The sequence below is a fragment of the Myxine glutinosa genome, chromosome 2 (assembly GCF_964187855.1).
Source record: "Myxine glutinosa chromosome 2, kmMyxGlut1.1, whole genome shotgun sequence".
NCBI classification, from domain to species: domain Eukaryota; kingdom Metazoa; phylum Chordata; class Myxini; order Myxiniformes; family Myxinidae; genus Myxine; species Myxine glutinosa.
The window spans coordinates 174,683,712-174,710,294 of NC_136262.1; the positions used below are offsets into that span (position 1 = coordinate 174,683,712).

Below are 26,583 nucleotides of genomic sequence, written 5' to 3' on the forward strand. Positions count from 1 at the left end.
CCGTTTTTTTACAACCTCGCACATTACAAGTTTGTTGTCGTCAAAACAGTGTAATATACCCATGATATTGCTATATTTTCTGGAGAAGTGATATTATGGTCACATAAAAACATAACAATCATGCCGTTTTCAATAATTTATTCTGAATAATTTAAGGTGAAAATTTTTGGGAATTTTAGGCATATTTTCACCTCAATTTAAGTATGGAGCTATAGGTCCATCACGGACAGTGTGGATGACGTTTATGTTTTCTAACGTACAGTCATTGTTCTGAGAAGACCTCTATCGATCTTTGCGTCAATAACGTGTGTAGGACCCACGTGATCGGATCACTGACTCAACCCTACGTCTCATAGACCCTGTAAGCCGTCGTATGCGTTGCTGTGGCAGGTTGTTCCATTCCCGATGTAATGCACGTTCCAATTCATCCAGATTGGCTATTGGAGGGACCATCTTCGCAATTTGTCGTCCCAACATGTCCCAAACGTGCTCGAGGGGGTTCAACCTGCCACAGCAACGCATACGACGGCTTACAGGGTCTATGAGACGTAGGGTTGAGTCAGTGATCCGATCACGTGGGTCCTACAGACGTTATTGACGCAAAGATCGCTAGAGGTCTTCTCAGAACAATGACTGTACGTTAGAAAACATAAACGTCATCCACACTGTCCGTGATGGACCTATAGCTCCATACTTAAATTGAGGTGAAAATATGCCTAAAATTCCCAAAAATTTTCACCTTAAATTATTCAGAATAAAATATTGAAAACGGCATGATTGTTATGTTTTTATGTGACCATAATATCACTTCTCCAGAAAATATAGCAATATCATGGGTATATTACACTGTTTTGACGACAACAAACTTGTAATGTGCGAGGTTGTAAAAAAACGGGGGGGGTGCTTAACTTAATTCTTTGTGTATATATATATATACTGAAACGCAAAAGAAACTTACCACCTTTGAAACCTTTAAATATCAACAATAACACTGCGTGTAGTAAATGTGTGAACTTATTTGTGGACAATAGTGTCCTCACTGTCAGACAAAACGGTCACGGATGGTCACTTGAACCTTCAATGGTCACTTCAGAGCACAGCTGTTGAACAGCCGTTTTGACTGTCAGTGATTAGCCAAGGGGTATGGGATGATTTTAATGAGCTGCACGTGATGTCTTGATATTGGCTTTAAAAAGGCCAGTGCAAAATGGGCATTTTGACCGAAAAATTTGACCATTTTGACCATCTTCAAAAAGACCGAAAACGCAAAAGAAACTTACCACTTGTTTGAAATGTAATAAAATTGTAACAGTTCAAAATAAAACAAACCAACAATTGCTAGTTGAAACATTGGCATTTTATTGATGACATGTCAAGTTTTTGACCAAGATACACCATCTCATCAGTTTGTTCTACAGTACAGAACAGCACAGGGTGCAATGTCAGTCCCCTTTCAATAGCGTGTGTGGCCACCATTGTTTTGGATACAGGCAGTGCATCGTCGGCGTATACTGCCTACCATACCAGTCTTTGGATGGATTGCTGCTGGATTCTGTCCCACTCAGTCCTCAATGTCTGAAGCAGCTCTGCCCGTGTCCTGGCCCTGCCAACTACGCGTCTCCCAAGCTCATCCCACAGGTGCTCCATGGGATTCAGGTCAGGGGAGAGTGCAGGCCACTGCATGGTGTTGATGTTCTCGCCTTGGAGAAATGCAGTGGTAAGGCGAGCAGCATGGGGACGAGCGTGTGTCATGCTGAAAGGTTCTCAGTTCTGGGTGGTCTCAGGTCTCAGTTCTGGGTATTTAAAGGTTTCAAAGGTGGTAAGTTTCTTTTGCGTTTTCGGTCTTTTTGAAGTTGGTCAAAATGGTCAAATTTTTCGGTCAAAATGCCCATTTTGCACTGGCCTTTTTAAAGCCAATATCAAGACATCACGTGCAGCTCATTAAAATCATCCCATACCCCTTGGCTAATCACTGACAGTCAAAAGGGCTGTTCAACAGCTGTGCTATGAAGTGACCATTGAAGGTTCAAGTGACCATCCGTGACCGTTTTGTCTGACAGTGAGGACACTATTGTCCACAAATAAGTTCACACATTTACTACACGCAGTGTTATTGTTGATATTTAAAGGTTTCAAAGGTGGTAAGTTTCTTTTGCGTTTCAGTATATATATATATATATATATATATATATATATATATATATATATATATATATATATATATATATATATATATATATATATATATATATATATATATATATATATATATATATTGTTGCGGAACGCAACGTCGGCCTCTGTTCCCCTTATCGAGGGGGGATTAATGCCCTCGTCTATAACTGACCAACATGGTCCCTGACGCTGCACAGCTACCCCCGAAGAGGCAGGTGCACAACCTCGTTCGTACCGCAGACAGATGTTAATTGCCGAGCGGTTTTAGCAACCGCGGCACGAACTATTAACAAGCACTGACCCGATCCTTAACGTTGGCCAAATCGTGCCACAGGTATTCAATGAGGGGAAAGACAAGGACAAAACGGATGTAAAGGAAAGAAGAACAAAGGTAGGAAATACAAATATGATTTATTACTAATATGTACACAATTAAAGAAACCAAGGAGAAGGAAGGATAATAAAATAAATACAGAAGGATGGAAGAACCAGAAGGACACAGTGCAAATATTAGCTTAACTACTGCAGTCTTCCTTAAACCCAGGGACGAGACAAAAGACAGACTACAAGCACACTTACACGGGGGATGATGACAGGAATGGCAGGAGGTGGATGGCTGGAGGGAGAGGAAGGTTCAGCTGGAACCGGAGCACGGTCGGGCCAGGAATGAGCAGCTGCCGCCCTTTCTTGATCGGTGCGTTCAGCAACCGACGTTCCTTCGCGGCCACGCTCAAAACTGCCGTCAAAGCCCCGAAGCTGTTGTGGTTCAAGCTGCGACCGTTCAAAGCTGCGTGGTGGAGTCAAAGCTGCGTGGTGGAGTCAAAGCTGCGTGGTGGAGTCAAAGCTGCGTGGTGGAGTCAAAGCTGCATGGTGGAGTCAAAGCCGCGTGGTGGAGTCAAAGCTCATCTCTCTTGTGGGGGCGTTGCGTGACGGGCTCACTCTCTGACGCATCTCCCGTCGCAATCCTTCCCCACAGCCTTTTATAAGGCGCATCGCGATCAAGCCGCGCCACGCCCGTGATGGTATCTCACCAGCCCTGATTGGCTGGTGGGGGCTCGCTGGGCTCCACCTTCTGATGACGAGGGGCGGAGACACGCCTTTCTTCCCCAACTTGACCGCGTGCGTAATGGAGTTTGGGGTGAAGGTGGTGCCAATAACCCCACCCAAAGTTACTGGCACTTCGAAGATGCCATGGGGGCATCGGAGGGATCTATCTTATGTCAATTCGATGCAATGCAGTGTCAACTAGTGGGAACAGAGCCTTAAACTACAAAGACTAAGGAGATAACTGTTTAGAAGGATATATGATTTGCTATGTGCATGTTTATGGCTTAACTAGGAGGACGACCTTTGACCTTTACACACAACACGGAAGGTGATATTTACAACAATTCTTTACACTTACAGAGGGTGATATTTACACAATTCATTACACTTACAACAATCCAAAAAAACACAACAATTCTCAAATCCACAGCAATATATATATATATATATATATATATATATATATATATATATATATATATATATATATATATATATATATATATATATATAAATTGGGATTTAAATTTAATTCAAAAATTGATCCAGCCATCTATTCTCTTTCGAACATTCAAACCAACAGAGGTAGTTATTTATCACAGCATCTGTAGAATTTTCACCCATTTACTCAACTCCGTTTCGCTGTTATTTGGTGCAGCAAAAAGTCAACTGAGCTTTATAGATATTTAGATACTGTGTGTACATATACTCTATGTATATATACTGTATGTATGTATACTGTATGTATGTATACATACTGTATGTATATATACTGTATGCATATACGAGGTGTGTTCAAAAAGTATGCGACCTTAATTTGTCGTGCGTAAACAAATGAAGCTAGGGAGGCGTTGATTGGTGCACGTATGTAGGCGATCCTAATGCGCAAGCGTGAATTTTTGCCCACATGCAGAAGCTGTCATTCGACGGCAGACCGCCGATGAGTGAGGAAGTGTAAGTGAGCGCCGTCGGATTTTCGTTTTTGACAAAATGACGGAAAAACTTGAACAACGCTACTGCATCAAATTTTGTGTAAAGCTTGGCGATTCCCAAGTGGAAACGATCCGCAAGATTCAACAGGCCTTCGGGGACGAAGCAATGAGCACCACACAGATAAAGGAGTGGTACAACCGCTTCAAAGATGGCCGCACATCAGTGGAGAGTGAAGCACGTTCTGGTAGGCCCTCAACATCCCGAAATGAGATCGTCATTGACCAATTGAGGACCCTGGTGATGCAGGATCGTCGAATCACGATCAGAGAACTTGCAGACGAGGTGGGCGTCAGCATTGGAGCCATTCATTCCATTATGAAGGAGGATTTGGGCTTCAGGAGAATCTCAGCGAAGTTCGTACCAAAGCTGCTAACGATTGAGCAGAAGCAACTCCGTTTGGAGATCGCACAGGACATGCTGGAGACTGTGAACAGCGATCCCAGCTTCCTCAACACAGTGATCACTGGCGATGAGTCCTGGGTTTATGGGTACGACCCAGAAACCAAGTTGCAGTCATCACAATGGAAGCATCCAACATCCCCGAGGCCAAAAAAAGCAAGGCAGGTCCGCAGCAATGTCAAAGTCATGCTGACCGTCTTCTTCGACTCCAGTGGCGTGGTTCATCACGAGTACGCACCACACGGCACAACCATCACCCAGGAGTATTGCCAAGAGGTTCTGCGTCGCCTTCGTGACGCTGTGCGATGCAAACGGCTGGACCTGTGGGCAGTGGGCAATTGGCAGCTCCATCACGATAACGCACCCGCCCATTCTTCACATTTGATAGAGTTTCTTGGCCAAACACAACACACCTGTGCTTCGTCAGGCTCCCTACTCTCCCGACATGGCTCCGTGTGACTTCTGGCTTTTCTCCAAGCTGAAAATGCCCCTGAAAGGGACCAGATTTCAGTCCAGAGAAGACATCATGCGGAATGCGACGGACCAGCTGCGCGCCATCCCAAAAGAGGCGTTCCAGCGCTGCTTCCGACAGTGGCAGAACCGTTGGGAGAAGTGTGTGGCAGCCCAAGGGGACTACTTTGAAGGAGATTAGTGTAAGTTTGTTGTATCTGGATACGAGTATTTTTTATGAACAAAGGTCGGATACTTTTTGAACACACCTCGTATACTGTATGTATACATACTGTATGTATAAATATTGTATGTATGTATACTGTATGTATACATACTGTATGTATGTATACTGTATGTATATACACTGTATGTATGTATACTGTATGTATATATACTGTATGTATATATACTGTGTGTATATATACTGTGTGTATATATACTGTGTGTATATATACTGTGTGTATATATACTGTGTGTATATATACTGCGTGTATATATACTGCGTGTATATATACTGTGTGTATATATACTGTGTGTATATATACTGTGTGTATATATACTGTGTGTATATATACTGTGTGTATATATACTGTGTGTATATATACTGTATGTATATATACTGTGTGTATATATACTGTGTGTATATATACTGTGTGTATATATACTGTATGTATATATACTGTGTGTATATATACTGTATGTATATATAGTATATACTGTATGTATATATACTGTATGTATATATACTGTATGTATATATACTGTATGTATATATACTGTATGTATATATACTGTGTGTATATATACTGTGTGTATATATACTGTGTGTATATATACTGTGTGTATATATACTGTGTGTATATATACTGTATGTATATATACTGTATGTATATATACTGTATGTATATATACTGTGTGTATATATACTGTATGTATATATACTGTGTGTATGTATACTGTATGTATATATACTGTGTGTATGTATACTGTATGTATGTATACTGTATGTATGTATACTGTATGTATGTATACTGTATATATATATATATATATATATATATATACATATATATATATATATACACAAAGAATTAAGTTAAGCACCCCCCCCGTTTTTTTACAACCTCGCACATTACAAGTTTGTTGTCGTCAAAACAGTGTAATATACCCATGATATTGCTATATTTTCTGGAGAAGTGATATTATGGTCACATAAAAACATAACAATCATGCCGTTTTCAATATTTTATTCTGAATAATTTAAGGTGATATTTTTTGGGAATTTTAGGCATATTTTCACCTCAATTTAAGTATGGAGCTATAGGTCCATCACGGACAGTGTGGATGACGTTTATGTTTTCTAACGTACAGTCATTGTTCTGAGAAGACCTCTAGCGATCTTTGCGTCAATAACGTGTGTAGGACCCACGTGATCGGATCACTGACTCAACCAATCACTTTTTTTCACTTTGATCACTCAATTTCATCAATGGATAATTGCTAATGTCATACCAATCATTATTTGATCTCACATACCTTAGAATATATGCCAATGTATACATATACACAAAGAATATATATTAGGGGGTGCTTACCTTAATTCGTTGTGTAGGGGTGCTTAACTTAATTCTTTGTGTATATATACAGACTTGGCATTTAATATGGAATTTTTTTTTGTGGGGGTGAACTTACTTTTCAAGATGACTTAGAACCAAAAGTTCATTGGCATTATGTTGAAATTATTCTAGATTTTGTTAATGTGACCTTTAAAAGAAACAAAAAACACATTTGACATTTCGAAGCAATTAAATTGATCCTTGAAAGTGATGTAAACCGATATCGAACTCAAATCATGGACAGTACTGTGTTAAACTTCTGTACGTTTTCCAGAAGTATCTCTTTATTTTGCACATTAGCCAAAAAAAATTTCAACAAAAACAAAAGTTAAATTATGACTGGGATTACGGACAGTAAAATTACAGTTCAGTACTTCGTGTAACCCCCACGAGCATTCAGGAGAGCATGTACACGTTGAGGCATGCTGTTCACGAGATTTGCCAAGGTTTGGACAGGAATCGCTTGCCATGCAGTGAAAATAGTCTGCTGCAATTCACGCACAGAGGTCGGCTGCTGGTCCAAGTTGTCGATTTGACGCGTTAATTCTGCCCAAAAGTTCTCTATCGGATTCATATCCGGGACATGGCAGGCCACTCCATATGCTCTACACCACGGTCAGCAAGAAAGTGTTGGATCATGCGAGCACGATGAGGCCGTTCATTGTCATCTTGGAAGACAAAGTTTCCTCGAAAGGCTGCACGAGCAAATGGAAGCAATATTTCTTCAAGAATGACCCTGTACTTGAACTGGTTCAGGTTTCCATTCAGAACAACCAGGTCAGTTTTGCCCCCTGCATGAAAAGCAGCCCAAACGGTCACCCCACCACCTCCAGCTTGGACTCTTGGCACAATACAATCTTCGTTGTAGGCTTCATGCACTTGTCTGCGCACTCGGTTGCGGCCATCTTGACGATAGACCAGAAATCTAGACTCGTCACTGAAGGTCACGTGATTCCAGTGTCCTGGCTGCCATTGACGGTGCTCTCTGGCCCACTGCAATCGACGCTGGTGGTGTTGTCTGGTCAGGCGTGGCTTTCTCAGGGGACGCCTGGCACGATAGCCTGCTTGAACCAGTCGTTGGTTGACTAGCCTTCTGGATACAGGCACATTTGTCAGTTACTGCCACCCAGCCCGAAGCCGATTAGCTGACTTGGTACGGCCATTGCGGACTAACCGGTGCAGCTGGCGATCATCTCTCCTTGTGGTTCTGCGGGGACGTCCTGGCCTCGGTATTGGAGTAGGGACACCCCTCTGAGCATTTTGTTTCAGGATCTTTGACACCTGACCTTGAGTGATGCCATACTGCCGAGCAATAGCACGCTGTTTCATGCCAGAATTTCGTCAAGCCACCACTCCATGACAAACAGCATTGTCAAGTTGACGGACCATCTCCAGAGGAAGCGGCAATAACTTTTGTAGATGTGCAGCAGTTCTTTTCCACTAATACAGAACGCAACAACCCCTATATACACGATTGTGAAGCCAATCGTCAAATGTACCTGTCCTTACATTTTGTCACGCCACCTGTGATATTATCCTGTTATTGACTTCTTGCTGCGAAAGACAATCAGTGACATGGTTCTTTTAACAAAGAAATCACCGAAGCGTAAAAGAAACTCACCAGATTGATATACTGAGTTCAGAAAGTAAACCCGTCAAGAAAAAAAAATATTCCATATTAAATGCCAAGTCTGTGTATATATATACATATATATATATATATATATATATATATATATATATATATATATATACCATTCAAAACCGTTAAGGAACGGCTGGCTTGGCAAGCGCTCGCTAGCTACTTGGTAAATGAGCACACCTCCAACCCTTGTAGGGTACATCGATTAATTAATAGTAGATCTTCGCTCAGTTCTGTAATAAAAACTTCCCTCATGGATGTCGAGATTCCTCCAAATTTCTTTGTTTAATGTTATTAGCAGCATTAGTGACTGTTTAAAAAGCGAATCATATGTGTTTGTGGTTTATAATATTTTACAAGCCCGGCTACGCCGCTGTTAGATCTTTGGTCTTGTTTTTATATTTAGTGCTACCAACTCATGTGAGTCGAAGGATCTCCAACATCCATCTGAGAGGCTTGCAGGATGGCCTAGAAGAATGCACACATACCCGGGAACTGTCTAGCCTGGGTTTGTATCTCAACCCAGCTGTAACCTATGATCTTGATATTTCCTAAGGCAGGGCAAGGCATCAATTTGTGTGCCATCCCTCAGATGGACATTCAACTGAGCATCCCATCTGTCAGCATTAGTTGTTGAGTGTTAAAGATCCCACTGTGTTATTTGCAGAAGTATGTGAGCTATTACTGGCACCATGAATTCCAAATTCCTGCGCTAACCTCCACCATCAGTAGTTACAGCATCAGTAACACAGCTGCCCAATAATGATGCAAAACAGCAGCCATGTGCCACAGACAAAAAGAATGAATGAATGAATGAATCCATCTGAGGACAAGCACAATCTTTCATGCAATGTTGTGCATGCAAATCATCAGTCAGACAGTTTTATAGGTTTGCTGAGAATTAAACCTAGACCAGATAGCTGAGTGGCAAGTGCGCTACCTCTGCACCATCTTACCAGACACAGCCTGTCAAGGGTGGACAAGCTTAATTATAAACAAACGTTCAGATTAAATTTGAATTACCCTCTTTGTAAATTATTGCTTCTGAATGCCTAATGCTCTTGAACAGTTCATATCAAGGTCTCTCTTTAAATGCGGAAGCCAACCATAACACAAACATGAAAAGCAATGTTTACAGGTCTGACCTGAACATGATTTGGCAAAAAAAGGGAAGTTTAATCCACAGTTTCATTGTCTGATGTAAACAATTTGTATGATCTGCACAGTTCTTTTGTGTTTAATATCAATGAGATTAAAATCTTCTTGGTCAAAATCTGTGCATTTTTCCCCTTCTTCCTTCAGCAGATTGTTACCCGGCGCACATGAAGCGAAGAGTGGGGTTAAGCAATTGGTTCACTTTATTTGTCTATCTGTCGGCAGATGTCTGTTTATGATCGAGGAACAACTAAATTTCAATTTAACACAAATAAGAACATGAATCGGAAAACGAACCTGTCGTTTAGTAGTACCTTGGCTCTGAATTTGTCCAGACCGCACATGCGCAGAGAGGAGTGAGATAATATTTTTTATTCTGTCTGCTTTCCTGGCAGTCAAACAAAATTGAAAATCATTCCAAACTTATAGTTTTTCCAAACTTAAAGGTAAAAACTTATAGTTTTTAAGGACGTTATAAAGGACACAAACAACAGGCACAAATAAGTATCGTAATGTGTTGAATAATGGGGTGTAAAAGAAACTGTGTTAATGGGGGTAAACTTTTGAGAAAAAAAATTATACAACTTTTCAAAATTTTTCTTTATTTAAATTGAATTATATACAAAATATGGTGAGCCAGAAAGTCATTTTTGAAATTCGTGTGAAGGAAATAAAAAATTATATTTCAAAATAAATTCATTCATGATAATGAAGTACATGAACCACCTTTAGAGGCCATTTTTCCCCGCAGAGCAGGGGTCGGCCTTTTTCGGGCACCGTGGTCCCCTTTTTGAAGCAATGTTTTACGGCCGGATGCCCTTCCTGCCGCCAACCCTGTTAGTCGCCTCTTGCGACACACAGGGAATTACCAGTGAACTGGTACTCAATTTGCCGACCTCGGAAGGATGACAGGCTGAGTCAACCCCCCTGGCGTTAATTCAGTGATTGACCGGGATTCAAACCCAGGTTCCTAGGATCTCAAGCCTGCACCCTAATCGCTAAGCCAACACCAGGCTTCTCATGATATTGAAGTACATAACATGCATTTTTATTTTATATAATTTTTACTGATTTAGATTTATTTTTTGCAGGCAAAAACACTTGAGTGGCCATGTGGAACTGGTCGGGTGAAGAATGCGCTTTCGCTATCAAAGCTTTTTACAAGAATAATGATAGTGCAACTGCTGCACAACGTCAATTCAAACTCCATTTCAATGTTCAACGCCATGGAAATGTGCCGTCTGTTCGTGCTTTCAAGTTATGTGTTCAGAAGTTTGAGAGGACCGGTTCAACTTTCAAAGTGAAACAGCCGGGAGCACCCAAATCAGTAAGAACGGCATAAAACATTGAGCGTGTAAGGGAGTGAGATTTGAGAAGTCCGCATCGCTCCAGCCGAAAGCATGCATCAGCCTTAAGAATTTCTCACACGTCACTATGCCGCATATTGCATAAAGATTTAAACTTTTATCCCTATAAAATTCAAACTGTCCAGGAATTAAGCCAAGATGATGAGATTGCCCGCAATAATTTTTGTGAGGGGATGCTTTCATTTATGGACGGAAATGAAAACCAAAACATTGCTAACAATTTGTTCATGTCTGATGAAGCACATTTTTATCTGTATGGCTTTGTCAACAAGCAAAATACTCGTTTTTGGGCAGCCAAAAACCCAAGAGAAATGCACACGAAACCATTACACAGTCTCAAAGTCACAGTGTGGTGCGCACTTTCGTCGTTCGGCATCAGAGGGCCTTATTTCTTTGAGAACGATAACGGAAATGCCGTCACTGTTACTGCAGCTCGGTATACCGACATGGTTTCTAACTTCCTCTCCAGAGAATCAAACAGATTTGCAGAAGTGAGCCCAATGACATGGTTTCAGCAAGATGGTGCAACCTCCCACACCGCCAGAGTGTCCATGACTACTGTAAGGGCGCTCTTTCCAAAGCATGTCATTTCCAGAAACGGCGATGTCACCCGATTTGACTGCCTGTGATTATTTCTTTTGGTCATATCTAAAGGACAAAGTGTATGTTAACCGTCCACAAACTCTTCATGAACTTAAGGAAAACATCAGATGCGAAATCAATGATATTGACGTGGCCATGTTGCAGAACGTCATGAATAATTGGCATCCATGATTGAAGGAATGTGTCAGACGAAATGGTGCGCATCTCCCAGATGTTATTTTCCACAAATAAATGGCATGTTATGTACTTCACTTTCTTGTAAAAAATTGTTTTGAAATACAACTTTTTATTACCTTTACACAAGTGTTAAAAATAACCATATTTCTGGCTCACCCTGTATTTGAACACTGTAGAACACAAATCACGTTCTTGCACTTTCAAACCCCTTTAGTTAATAACTACATGGTCATAATATAACGACATTTTACATCCTCGTGACCAAACAAATGTGCTGCTCGCAGACCCAACCATGTCCTTCTTTCTCAAGTGGGTAGGTGTAGCCACATTTTAATTCAATAAACAAGTATGTATTACATTTAAATAAGGAGACAAGAGGCCAATTATGACAATAATCTAAAATTAAGAGAGTTGAGTTAGTTAGGATTAATGGAGGTAGCAAATATTGTGGGTGGGGATGGGAGGTGATGTGATTTGGGAGTGCACCTCCTACTTGAAGCCTGGTGTTGGCCTGGTGTTGGTGTCACATCACCTCCCGGCTCCCATCCCCACCCACAATATTTTAGTCCTGGTGTTGGCTTAGCGGTTAGGGTGCCGGCTTGGGATCCTAGGATCGTGGGTTCGAATCCCAGTCGATCGCTGAATTAACGCCAGTGGGGTTGACTCAGCCTGTCATCCTTCCGAGGTCGGCAAATTGAGTACCAGCTTGCTGGGATGAATGATCCCGGTGTGTACCCCGGTTAGAATTGGTACACCGTATCCCTGCGCATCGTAAGAGGCGACTAAGGGTTGGCGTCAGGAAGGGCATCCGACCATAAAAACATTGCCTCAAACAGGGAACCATGATTGTCATGTGGCCCGCAAGGCTAACCCCCGCTCTAGCGGGGAAAATGACCTTAAAACGATCATTCTTCTTCCTACTTGAAGCCCTGAAGGTAATATTGGGAATGAATAGCTTTAGGAGGTTTCCCCAAATGGGAGAAAAGTTTACCAAAAGAGTTGAGGTGTTCAGTCTGCCTGGACTTTATCTTAGAATATATCTATCTTATGATACATCTCCGCCCCCCATTTCTATCCATCCATCTATCGCGGTCTTAGAATGCATTGGCACACGGAGAGTTGTTTCTGCAGGATAGTTGTACAATTTTCAATTGTCATCATTTTTGTCTGAAGTTGGTAGACATTATACAAACAATGGCATTATCTGCAAATTGAGGTATTAGAAAAAACAAATAATACTAAATTATATAATTTCAAAATAAAAAATCAAATATAATATCAAAATAGCAATGCATAAAAAGTATGACATGCATCTACAGGAATGTAATACTAATCCTTGTAAAGGTGTGTAAAGTAAAGGTATGCAAAAGTGTAACTTCCACGAGAGCAATGCATGCATTGTTGGAATCAATTGAAGTGCTCAAAAAGGAAATAAGCAAAGGCACAGTGTATGACAGCAACCAGACAATTTATTTGAAATGTTTATGCCTTTTTCGTGGAGTTGGCACACGGGTAGACAATCTTGGCTTTGACTCACCTCGAGAGAGGTGCTTCTCCCTGTTGGCCGCATATTGCCTGCTGCAAGGCGATCTCGCTGCTCGTTGCTCAGTTTATATCACAGATTTGGATAAGGAAGAGGGTGACAATGCCATTTTATCTCAGGCCAGTCTCATGGGCATTGCTATAATTCCTCTTATAAACCTGCATCAATGACAATTACGAAGGGAAAACATAAAATAGCCTCACAAGGCATGAAACTAAAAGGGAAATAGTTTTGGTGTGTGCTTGAGTGTAAATTTAGCATTTTTGGTGGTGATTCAAATATAACAAGAGAGAACAATCAGTGATTGTAGACCCTCACCAGGACTTGTTTTGTGTGTTATATTTTGTGTGGTGTATTTTGTGTGGTGTGTTTTGTGTGGTGTAATTTGTGTGGTTATTGTGTGGTAAATAAATGGAAGGATGTACTAAATGAATGGTCGTTGATTGTAAAAGAAAGAACTGAATGGTCTACTTGTAAATGTGTAAAGGTCAAAGGTCTGAAAAGTTGTAATGGTCTAAAGAGTAGAAATGAGTTAAGGGTGTTTGAGGTTCTAAAGGGTCTCACAGGATCTAAAGGTTCTCAAAGGGTCTTAGGGTTCTAAATGGTTTTCGGGTCTAAAGGATCTATATGGTCTTCGGGGTCTCAGTGGTCTAAGGGTCTTCATGGTCTTAAACGTCTTAAAGGGGTCTAAAGCATCTTAGATGTTGAAAGAGTCTTCAGGATCTTAGGGGTCTTCAGGGTATTAGCGGTCTAAAGGGTATTTGGGGTCTTAAATCCAGAAACCTTCAATTCACGACATTGGAATTAAAGTAATATGGTTATATTTACTATATTATTATTATAACTATTACGAAAACGATACTACCGAAACGATACACTACTGTATTAAGAAATCTGGGCTTAATTTGTCTGAAGCGGTCCGAAGATGAGGCATGACGCCTAATGCCTATACGTACTGTATTGTTGGAAGAGATGTAACGCCGATGCTTTCGATATTTGATGGTCATTTTAACAATCGGTTTGTTTGTGTTTCACACAGAATGAAAAACGTTACGGTAGAGCATGGCGATTGTGATATATGACAGGTTTGACCATATGTTCGGCATGAATGGCATATAAATCAAAATGGCGGAGTGTGGAGAGTCAGCAGCCGTACCACCGTAATGACATCAGAAATCATCACATCACCCTGTCATGTGACCAGATTCTCAGCTCTGATTGGTACACGTTTGAGGGGACATACAATCATACATACAGTCACGTGAAAAAGTAAGTACACCCCATGTAAAGTTTTGACTTTTTCAACATATTTCAACATACAGCAATTTGATCTTAATTTCAACAATATTGAGAGATAAAGGTGATATAATATAACAAATATCATGAAACATTTACATTTTGTAGTCCATTGTATAATTTAAATAAACATAAATGCAAATACCACATGTGGAAAAAGTAAGTACACCCTTGGCTCTAATAGGGGTATTGCCCCCTTTGGCAGAAACAACCTCAAGTGGGCGTTTCTTATAACTGTCTACCAGTCTCTGACATCGACTGGGAGAAATTTTTGCCCACTCCTCCATGCAGAATTCTTTCAGCTGTGCGATGTTTGAGGGGTTTCTTGCATGCACAGCTCGTTTCAAATCCCCCCACAACATCTCGATGGGATTTAGATCCGGGCTTTGACTTGGCCATTCCAGAACCCTCCATTTATTTCTTTTCAGCCATTCCTTGGTGGATTTACTGGTATGTTTAGGGTCATTGTCATGTTGCAAGGTCCACCTTCGGTTGAGCTTAAACTCTCCGACAGATGCCCTCACATTATCCTCAAGCACCCTCTGGTACAATTAAGAATTCATAGTGGATTCTATGATGGTGAGCTGCCCAGGCCCTGATGCAGCAAAGCTGCCCGAAACCATAATATTTCCACCACCATGCTTTACAGTTGGTATCAGGTTCTTGTGGTCAAATGCTGTCTTTGGTTTTTGCCAAACATGTCTTCTGGTACTGTGGCCAAATAGCTCTACCTTTGACTCATCTGTCCAGAGCACATTGTTCCAGAAGTGCTGGTCTTTGCCTAGGTGTTCATTGGCAAACTTTAGTCTTGCCCTGATGTTCTTTCTGGACAGCAAAGGTTTCCTCCTGGCACACCTCCCATGTAGATCAAATTTGTGCAGCCTCTTTCTAATGGTAGACTCGTGCACTTTGACATCAACAGTGGCAAGAGCTACCTGTAGGTCCCGTGATGACATTCTGGGGGTTCTTAGAGACTTTTCAGGATCTTGTGGTCTGCTCTCGGGCTGAACTTGCTGGGTCGGCCTGGCCTGAACAAGTTGGCAGTTGTTTGGAATCTTCTCCACTTGTAGATGATCTTCCGGACAGTCGAATGATTGATTTCAAATTGTTTGGAGATGTTTTAGAATTCCTTCCCAGACTCGTAGGCATCTATAACCTTCTTTCTGAAGGCCTCAGAGAGCTCTTTTGATCTAGGCATGGTGATGCCGCACACTTCAACAACAAAGAGCAAACCAAACGAAATGTCTGAGGTTTAAATAAGACAGGTTCCTCCAAGATCCTCTCTAATGATGTTCTAATCATTTGCACCTGAGCTGGTGCACCTGATTCAAATTTTACGTATTTGAAGTTGTGATAAATGTAGGGGTGTACTTACTTTTTCCACATGTGGTATTTGCATTTATGTTTATTTAAATTATGCAATGGACTACAAAATGTAAATGTTTCATGATATTTGTTTTATTGTATCACCTTTATCTATCAATATTGTTGAAATGAAGATCAAATAGCTGTATGTTGAAATATGTTGAAAAAGTCAAAACTTTACATGGAGTGTACTTACTTTTTCACGTGACTGTATATAACCAGATTCGGTGGTGTAAGAGTGTTTGCTCCGGATCTGGAAGGCCATCTCCTACTTCCTTGATCCTTACGCGTACAATTACTTAACAGTGAGTGATTATAGCATTGTCTAGATTATAGCATGATCGAAATAGCTATTCAAGAAAACATATGATTAAACCACGAATAAAAACTACCAAATGGTCATGGTTCAGATGGAATACCCAATTTTTGGCGAAAAGAACTCCACAAACAGTACACTCAAGCATTTGATGAACTCATGCAAGGTGAAAAGGCGATGGCTGGATGAATGGCTCACTGAACACAATACCTTCCGAATCCCAAAATCTGAAGGAGCAATGCAGACCGATATAATATGCCTGTCAACGGAAAGCTCTTACAGGAATACTTTCTGAAAAGATGGATCACTATTTCGCAGGATAAAAATGGCTGGAAGGAAGAAGGAAAAGGATTCAGGAGAAATTCCAATAGAGCAGTTGACCACTCTTGCTCAACAAGGCCATCCTAAAAAACGGTGTAAAAGCAAATGCCGCAAGGTATACAAGTATAAACAGATCGGATTGGCTAAAGCAGTGGTTCCCAAACTTTTTTTGGCATGATGCCCCCCTTTTGGTTTTCACCAAAAAAAACCCAAGCTTGTACTCTTTAGTTGTTTTTAGTTTGCAAATCCATTAATTGCGGTGTTATTCACAGGCGGCAGGGCGTAGGGAGCTGGCGCAATATTTCCAGGTTGTGGGGGTATTGCAAGGCAGAGAATGTTGTTTGTAGAAATATCTGACATAATTTATCAATTTTGAATACTTAAGCCGAATTCGACATTAAAAATGATTTTTTTCACATGGTCTCACACCCCTGTGTACCCACCTTGTGCTCCACAATGGAGGGTGCATTCCCCAGTTTGGGATCCACTGGGCGTAAAAAAAGGTGTTTCATCGTACCACGTGCTCATGGATAATATCCATGGATAAAATCGACGGTAAAATCGAAATAATATGCCTGATGAAGATGCAATGTGACGATGGAGAACAACCTTCATACTCTTATCAATCGGAAGATATAAGTCAAACACCGTATGTTAATATACATGGAGGTATATTCCAAGTAGAAGGTCTATCCCTATTTGTGTTCTGCGTCATTTTCAACTCCTTAAGCAATCTGATCAATGACTGAGGAGATGGATTCAATCTAACCTCAGCAAGAGGAAATTCAAAGAAACAGACAAAAAGAGTAAGAGTACTCACAAGATAAAGAAATAAAATTTGGATTGGACAAATGTGCCAATATTATGGTTTTGGATTGGGGGTGATCTGAAATGGTGATGAACAGCTGTCTGGAAGACCTGCAGGGAACAATGAGATTGATGAAGATGTGGAAGTATTCTGGGATTATGGTAGTTTCACCAGAAGGGAGTTGATGGTGGACTGTGAGTCCTGGAGAAACGTGGGTGGGGGAGACAAAGCACATAAAGAGCAGAGAGTGCAAGGCCGGAAATGAAGCGGTCGAAGACAGACAGACCACTAACATGTCTTTGATGGTGAAGTGATAGACCCATAGACTCAGCTTCAGCACAGGAGATTCCAATGATATTGACAGCATTGGTTTCCACGGCATCAAGTTGAGCAAGATGTGAAGCCGGAGAGCCAGCCCAAGGGGGGAGCAGTACTCCATCAAGCTGCGGATGAAGGCCTTGTACAATGTACATGGATAGCAGTTCAGGTGTACCAAAGAAGGACTTTGTGCGACGGAGGATGCCGAGTAAGCGGCTGGCTTTGGAGGCCAACTTTGAAATGTGGTTTGTCCAAGAAGGATCATGGCTGATAGTGAGACCCAGGAGTTAGAATGACTGAACTTCCTCAAGAGGATTATGAAGAAAGGAGATTGTGGGTTGTGGGGGGGGGGGGGGGGGGTGGGAGGTGGTGCCAGATGGTCCTTTCGGGGAGAGAGAGAGGAAGAGGGAGAGACAGAGAGATTTGTCAGGATTGAAAGACATATTCCAAGTGATTGACCAGCTTGTGATTTTGTCAAGATCTGGAGAGGGATTTATGACATGCTACAGTCTATGACCATCTATGACAATGAAAGAGAGGGATATATGGCAGAGAAAAGATAGAACATGTAACAGTGAAATTACAAAGGAATTAAAGGGATACGGCGACATTAACTAAACGCTAGTCCCTGGCAACAATAATTGGGCTGATTACAAGATGATTGATCTAAACATACGAATGTAGATAAAGCTCTCTATTCGAATTAAACGAACACATTACCCTTTAGGTCATTTTTATAAAATTATTTATTTATTTAAGTAAATAGCATTTGTGTGTTTCACATGTGCATAAATCTTTGAACGCCCCTCAAAACCCTATTCCCAGCATCCTGTGCCCTGAAATTCCCATCGATTGCTCAATGGAGCAAAAGAAAACTGTAATGTACTTCTGATCTGCTCCAGTCCAGTGAGCGGGTTGGAACTCAGAATGAGCTATGTGGACAATACTCTGGAGACGGACTTGGAAACGGTGCGTATGACAACAACTGCAAGATTTCTCTAATCCATCGAAACATTAGCGGCAGTAAGGACAAGTATTCTTCATTACATTATTTTAAAAACACTAACAATAGGAACAAATCCAATTATTCATCAATTTCATTTTTTTAAAGTTCCTGGAACTCACATATTGCAGCAATCCCATTTTAAAAGGAGGATAAAAACATTAATTATATTTACTAGCAAAGGTACCCGCCCTATGGGCGGGGCTTCAATTGTGAGTCCCAAATGAAAAGGCAAAATATCAGAAATTGAAGGCTTTTTATTTTAAACGATTCATATAAACATGAACATTTTGCTACCTCGGAGACATGCTGAATGGAGAAGGTGGATCAGACTCGGCAACGGTTGCTTGAGTGAGATGTGCATGGAAGAAGTTTCGGGAACTGAGTGGCGTGCTGATGAGGAGGAGAGTGTCGCTGAAGCTGAAGGGAAAGGTGTATGCTGCATGTGTGAGAAGTGTTATGATTTATGGGAGCGAGACATGGGTAATGGACGTGGAGCAGCAACGAAGGCTGGAAAGGGTGGAAATGCGAATGGTTCGATGGATGTGCGGAGTATCGTTGAGAGAGAGGAAGACAAATGATGAATTGCGAAAGATGATGGGAATATTGCCTGTGATTTATGCTGTGAAGAGGAACAGGTTGAGATGGTTTGGTCATGTGTTGAGGAAGGATGAAAGTGACTGGTTGAGAAGAGTGATGGAAATGAATGTAGAAGGAAGTAGAGGACGGGGAAGACCGAGAAAGACTTGGCTAAAGATGGTGGAAGAAGAAATGCGGGCAAGGGGGTTAACGAGGAGAGATGCAGAAAATAGGGCAAAATGGAGAAGATTGTCATGGGGACCGCAAGGCTAACCCCCACTCTAGCAGGGAAAATGGCCTTAAAATGCATGTTGTTGTTGTATATAAACATCCGTTAAATCATATCACATGCAAATCATCAAAATCTAAACAGTATTTGTAGAATTTCAATAAAAGCCACATCACTGTTCATATCGGTAAATATTATTCCATCATGTTTGGAAAAACTGGAAAATTTGAAAATTAGAAAAATTGTAAACTGGAAAAATTGGGGAAAAATTGTAAAAACAACATAGCCTATTTTACTCTAGGGGGTCCCAGGATTACCCACCCAAAATGTCGTTCCGATCGCTTCAGCCATTTTTGCGGTACCTGGGAACAGACAGACAGACATTTGGTGAATTAAAGTAAGATGTCGAATTTCAATAAAAGCCACATCACTGTTCATATCGGTAAACATTATTCCATCGTGTTTGGAAAAACTAGAAAATTGGAAAAATTGGAAAAAAAAATTGGAAAAACAATGTAGCCTATTTTACTCCAGGGGATCCCAGAATTACCCACCCAAAATTTCGTTGCGATCTGTTCAGTCGTTTTTGCGGTACCTGTGAACGGACAGACAGACAGACATTTGGTGAATTATAGTAAGATTATATATGGCTAATTTGCAGCAAATATGACAAGCAGATTACCCATTTGTTTGATTAGTCTGCAGTATACACTTAAACATTAAAACAATAATGTCTAAATTATATATTTGCTGTAACATCAAAATTCCCCCCAAAAAGTACAATCTTTAAACTTTCATAAAAATGGTGAAAACTATTGTTTTTAAAAAAGGAAGCAGTGAATTTTCATCTATCATTTCAGTTTATCTCAGATAATAATTAACAATAATTCGAGGCTTTGCAGCTCAGGTGTATATCACTAGTCAATAAACATTTCTAGGAAATCGATATATAATGGAGGCAAAGTATGTTGTATATTTCATCTACTCCTCCGAGAGGATTTGACTGAGGAAGCTGAAACTTTCAGGAATTAATGAGGACACATTGAAGTCGTGCATGTGCAAGTTTCTTATGATTCCATGAAGTTTTTGAAAAAAATTCCTCCCATCTTGGAATTTTCTTTCTTTGTAGGTGGAAGTGGGGGACGAGGGTGGCGGAGGAGAGGTCAGAAATTTTCAAAAAGGTCAATAAGGAGACCTAATTCGAGAAAATGTCATTAAATAAAAGTTGCAGGAAATTCTGGAATTCCTGGGAAGAAAAATGAAGAGAAAGTTTATTTTGGGAAAATATATTGTTTGCAGCAAAAATTAAATTGCAATTCAAACAAGTGCATCACAGTGCCAAGAAAGAAAATACAAACGCAGCATAACAACAACTAGAACGGCACTCGGTAGAGCGCGTACCTCCGCCAGACTGAAGAGTTTACGTTTTGTATCCCATTGATAGGCCGGAACTGGATCCGGATGTGAATCAATATCTAACGGGCTTGTTCTTGTCACCGAACCAACTCATCCCCCAAGTTTAGTCACAACTCGTCCACAACTTTTTAAAATATCATGTTATATATCGCTTTTGGCCCGATCTCTCAATGGTGAAGAATCACTTAAAAATTAAATAATTCTCGTATCCGAATCCATATTCAGATCTTCACCAAAATCGAATCGATTCGGTGTTGTCATACACACGACTGGCCCACCAAGTTTGGTCCAAATCCGACCACAGCTTTTTGAGATATCCTGCTATGTATCGTTTTTGCCCCGATCTCCCAATGGTGAAGAATCACTTAAAAAAATTAAACTAGCCGAATCCGGATCTTCACCAAATTCTAATAATTTCGTCCTTGTCACATACGCTACTTCTCCGCAAAATTTCGTCCGAATCTGTCCACAACTTTTGGGGATATCTTGTTCACAGACAAACAACCAGACAGACAAACAGACAGACAGGGGTGAAAGCATAACTTTCATCCACCTACGGTGACGGAGGTAAAAAGACTGGATTCCATTAATCAGAAGGAAAAACAGAAGAGTCAACAACAATTGTCCCAGCAATGTTACGAATACGTCCTGCATATGAAGCACCAAAATGACCGTTTATGGCTGGATCTGGATTCCAAGCCAGGTTAGACAGCTCAAAGATTGTGCATACTTCTCGGCTATCCTGCCAGCCCCAGTTAATTATAATATAGTGTCGTGTGATTGTAATATGTTAGTTCGCAATTTTAAGTATTGTACCATGCAGTCCATGACAAAAGCACTTTCCTAGAAACCTTCTGTGGCATTTAAAGCATTATTGATCATTCAGGAACTGTCAGCAACGAATTTGCACTTAATCAATTCATCAAGGAAATTTATTGCAACTTCCCAGTATTAAGGAGTTCTGCAGTAACTCCATTCGTCAGGATTGCCAATTTTATTGTAATGTCCGATCAAACACTTTGGAATAACTTTCACAAACAGCACAGAAGACTATTGCTTTCCCATAAATAACCTCTTTGGATTTTCATTGACTTGCATTTTGTCATGTTTTTCAGACAAGTCAGTGAAGTCCATTGTACAGGACGGTCACAAAGTGGGGATCAGTTGCCTCAACGTTTATACTTGTGTATGAACACATTGTGGAGCTTGCACATTTCACAACGTCTCCATGTACTTCAGGACATATGGTGAAGCTTTGTCGGTATGATATTCCTCATGGCTCAGGTCACAGCATCCTTTCATCGAGTTCCTGCATTGTTGCATATACCATACTTAATTGATATACTGATCCCCCACTTTGTAGCAAGCCTCTGCATATATGTGTGTATATATATATATCAGAGAGATGTCTGTCTGTCTGTGTCGCCATTTTTCTCAGGGATGGCTAAACGGATCTTCGTCAAACTTTCAGAGGTTCATCAGTGAGTGCCTGGGAGTGTTTTAGGCAAAGAGAAAAAAAAAAATGAAAAAAAGATCGTTTTTTTGGAGTTCAAAAAAAAAAAAAAAAAAAAAAAAATCGCTCGATAGTGCCGAAGCCTTTTAAAATTAATGACTGTTATATACAAGTACACATTCGCATCAATAAATACAAAACAATCACCAGACATTTGAATACAAATAAATCAAACAATTCCCGAAGTGTACGAATTTGATAATACGGCTTCTTCTTCTTCCTGATCGCATCACACTTAGCTCCGAAACGTGAGCCACATTCACCCACCAGCATATATATGAACCCCTCCCCCTCCCCTTCCCTCCCCTCTTTCCCCCCTCTCCTCCCCCTCCTCCCTCCTCTTCCCCAAGTATTGTTTCAATGGGAAAAGGGGGGATAGGTCCCGGTGGTTCATGATTCATAAGGGAAAGAAAAAAATTCCATTAAAATCACGAACACGCCCATGATGAACTGTGAATACCCAAAGCACAAGGCTACGAATGTAGAATCAGGTCAAGAAACCGTGAATACGCCCGTGAAAAAATGTCAAATCCCGCGTTGGATGGAATTATACGTGATTGTACAGTGGAATGAAACAGGTATGCGCATTTCGTCTGATCTGTCGATATAAAAGATAATAGGAAGAAATATTGACCCCTTCATAATTTTTCTAATTTCATCCAACCTTCGGATATGGGGGCAATATATGTTACTAATCTTAATAGAGGTGACCATACCATGCTTTAGTCGACCTAAAATGAATTACATACCATGAAAGTACCAAGATATACTCCATAAGGCATTTTTGTATGGGATCCATAGTCCATATTCCCTGAGGTTGTAGGTTACCTCCTTCTCGCTAAAATATATGTATTTATTGTGAAACAGAAAATTAAAGCATTGTTATTCACAGGATAACAAAAGGTAATTCCGAAGCAAGGCTCAAGTCTGGCTAGCTCCAGGGTGCTATTTCCTTCCTGCTGCTTGCTAACCCGACAGGTGATGAAGGACGAAAGTTTCTATTCTTTTTTGAGGTTTTAACCTGCAATGATTTGTCGACAAAACTGACAACACAAGCCGGGAGCACAGAGTCTCTTCGTTTCCCTACTGTTCCTCGAGCGATGAATTGGGAATTGAAATGTGGCGTTCAGGTTGGCAGTCTCTTTGCAGCGACATGAGAGTTGGTAAATTCACACGCTAACAAACAAACAAGGTATTCTGTTTCACCACATGAAGTCTTGTTGGGGAGAAACAGAATGAGAAAAGAGAAGCACTTCATGAAATGTAAAGTTTACTTTTTGTATCTTCAAAGTATCTGCTTCAGTACGTACGACTTGTTTAGATTTCTCATGCACTTGTTACGTTCATTATATCATACCAAAAAAGCACAAAGGAAACAGTTTTATAACAAAGACTGAGCTGTGCTTGTATTTACAAACCTAACTTGTACTATCAAATACGGCGCAACCTGTTTCCATTTCCAAATGCCATTACCCACGGTCGACTTCAGAAGGCCTGTTGCGATAATCAATGTCTCAAACTGCTGGAATCGAATCACCATTTCAGGTGGAGGGTCAGTCAGCCCTTTGCTTGGTGAAATTATGATTAAAACTACATTTTAACACCTGCCACACACAATTAGAAAACAAAATGGTGTCTTGCATTGTTGGGAAAATATGCAAATGCATGACGGGAGAGTCATGGCAATATTGCATGTGCTGTCCCAATACTTCTGGAATTAATGGTACTTATTATTTATATTGAGAAATACTTACAACATTTACAATAAGTTATTATTAAATTGTGATAAAGCGTTATAATGTGTGCACAATATTAGTTCATTCCTTTTGTATACCATTCTGTAGACTTCTCTCAAAAGGCAAAAAAGTTTATATTTTTAAGCTTTTAACTTTTTACAGCGTAGCTCATAGGGCAAAGCCATCTAGAACAGTGTTTGTCCGTCCGTATGTATGTATGTATGTATGTATATATGTATGTATGTATGTATGTATGTATGAATGTCCCCTCAAACATATACCAATCAGAGCTGAGGATCTGGTCACATGACAGGGTGATGTGATTACGTCTGATGTCATTACGGCGGTACGGCGGCTGACTCTCCACACTCTGGCATTTTGATTCCATTTTCGTTCATGCCGAACATATCGTCGAACCTGTCATATATCACAATCCCCATGCTCTACCGTAACGTTTTTCATTCAGTGTGAAACACAAACAAACCGATTGTTAAAATGACCATCAAATATCGAAAGCATCGGCGTTACGGCTTTTCCAACAATACGGTATGTATAGGCCTTAGGCTTCATGCCTCACTTTTGGGCCGCTTCGGACAAATTAAGCCCAGGTTTCTTAATGCAGTAGTGTATCGTTTCAGTAGTATCATTTTCGTAATAGTAATAATAATAATAATATAGTAAATATGACCATAACACTGTAATCCTAATGTCGTGAATACAAATTTGATGGAATGAAACAGTGTATGGTTCATGAATCAATGATAAGTGGTGTACGGTAGTAACAACCGTGGAAGTAAGGAATTTGCCTCGGTTTTTTGATAGCATGTTATTAACCCAACCCTTGTGAGGTATATAGATTACAGTAGATCTTCACTCATTTCTGTAAGTAAAAGTTACCTCACGGATGTTGAGATTCCTCCAAATTTCTTTGTTTAATGTTATAGACAGCATTAGCGACTGTTTGAAAAGTTTATATGTTTGTGGTTTATAATATTTTAAAAGCCCGGCTACGCCACTGTTGGACTTTTGGGCTTGTTTTTTTAATATATAAAAACTATTAAGATTTTTTTTTTTAATTCAATTTAATTTAGTTACATTTTTATATTTTTAAAGCAACGATGATGGAATGACACCCACAGTGCAACACAGGAGGTTCTAAAATCACTCTTGAAAGATACAATTGACAATTGTAAGCTTCCTAAAGAATATCATAAATTTCTTAGGAAAAAGGAAAAAAAAAACTTATTTTTGTAATGATGGGAATGAAACCAATTATGGGTGAGTAATGTACCGGATTTACCTGAAAAGGTAAAAGTAAATCCATTTTTTACAGGAAGATGCCATGTAGAAATAATTCACGACAATGTGATAAAGATGTGAATAGTGTGGCATTCTTTCCCACACAAACTCTTATACATTGATGGTTTCTGCCTCCTTTCCCTACAAATAAATTAATTTTTCGTAGTGAAAAGGTGAGATCGATTTTGGGTAATCCAGTGTTACGAATATGTCCTCGGGGCTAAACGGGACTTGGTTTAGAATAGTTATTTCATAGTGGATGTCAGAATAAGCATATGTGATTACTGTCATCAAAGACATGATGTTGAACTAAAAAATGTTTAGCCGGCTCTCGTGCTTCCTGCCAAAATGTCTGTTTTCAAAAAGGCCCTATCCTCTCCCCTTCCCACATTCTCGAATCTTCCACAATGGTTCCTTCCATCTATCGTGTTTTCCTTTTAGCAAGCAGCCAATTGGTGCCTGTGTATGCTTATGGGACGGTCTTGTTGGACTGTGTACTTTGGCCACAGCGTCAAAGTGTGGCATTCCAAGTTGTTTAAATGTTGTAATTTTTTTTTAACCTTTTTGTATAAAAAGGCCTCCCTCATATTAATAAGCCTGAGACATGTGACCATGGTTGGATGCTCTCTATCTAGGGTGGACTGGTCTATAAAGTTGAAAATTAAATTATTTTTCCCAGTATTGGTTGCAGTAAAATCATATGGAGATGTAGGGGGCTGTAGCTCTGCTAAGCTCATGTTGAATAGTCACCTGTTTATCCAGAAGAAGCGTTTTTGTCCACCACTCCTCTAATAAGGTCAGAGACGTGAACATTAAAATGAGCTCCGTCCGACTGATAAATCTGTCCATGCACTTTTGTGTACGTGATATTTTAAAAATCGTTGAACATTTAGCTTTCATATTGCAGATATCTAACTCTCATGACATTATCTCAACCTGATTAGATCACGACAGTGATTGTCTAAATTCTGTTACCATGGCAACCATTTCAGTAGCTTGGATTGTATATGTGATACTTCAAAAACCGTTCAAGATTTAGCTTTCATATTACACAGATCTCTTCCTCATACTACCCAAAAGGTGTTGGACCTTGAGCATCAGGTCCTTGTTAAAAATTAAATTGTTCCTGGCTGCTCCCAGAACTGTTTTGTGTAACACAAACAGGTTAATGTGTAGCAGGTATTTCTTGTTGGTCAGGATGCATGCAGCAATAG

General features: G+C 40.3%; 1 protein-coding gene across 15 annotated transcripts in view; it reads left to right on the forward strand.

The window, feature by feature from the left end:
- LINGO1 (leucine rich repeat and Ig domain containing 1) overlaps positions 1-26,583 on the forward strand; it is a 502,233-nt gene that overhangs the window by 98,545 nt on the left and 377,105 nt on the right. For 8 of the 15 annotated variants that reach the window (XM_078771951.1, XM_078771950.1, XM_078771958.1 and 5 more), the window contains one exon: positions 21,937-22,082. The exons of the other annotated variants lie outside the window; for them this stretch is intronic. Coding sequence is in view for 3 of the 8 variants with exons in the window: in XM_078771950.1 (XP_078628076.1) it covers positions 22,050-22,082 (33 nt within the window). In the remaining 5 variants the exon portion in view is untranslated. The remainder of the gene's footprint in view (positions 1-21,936; positions 22,083-26,583) is intronic. 15 annotated transcript variants of the gene reach the window in all.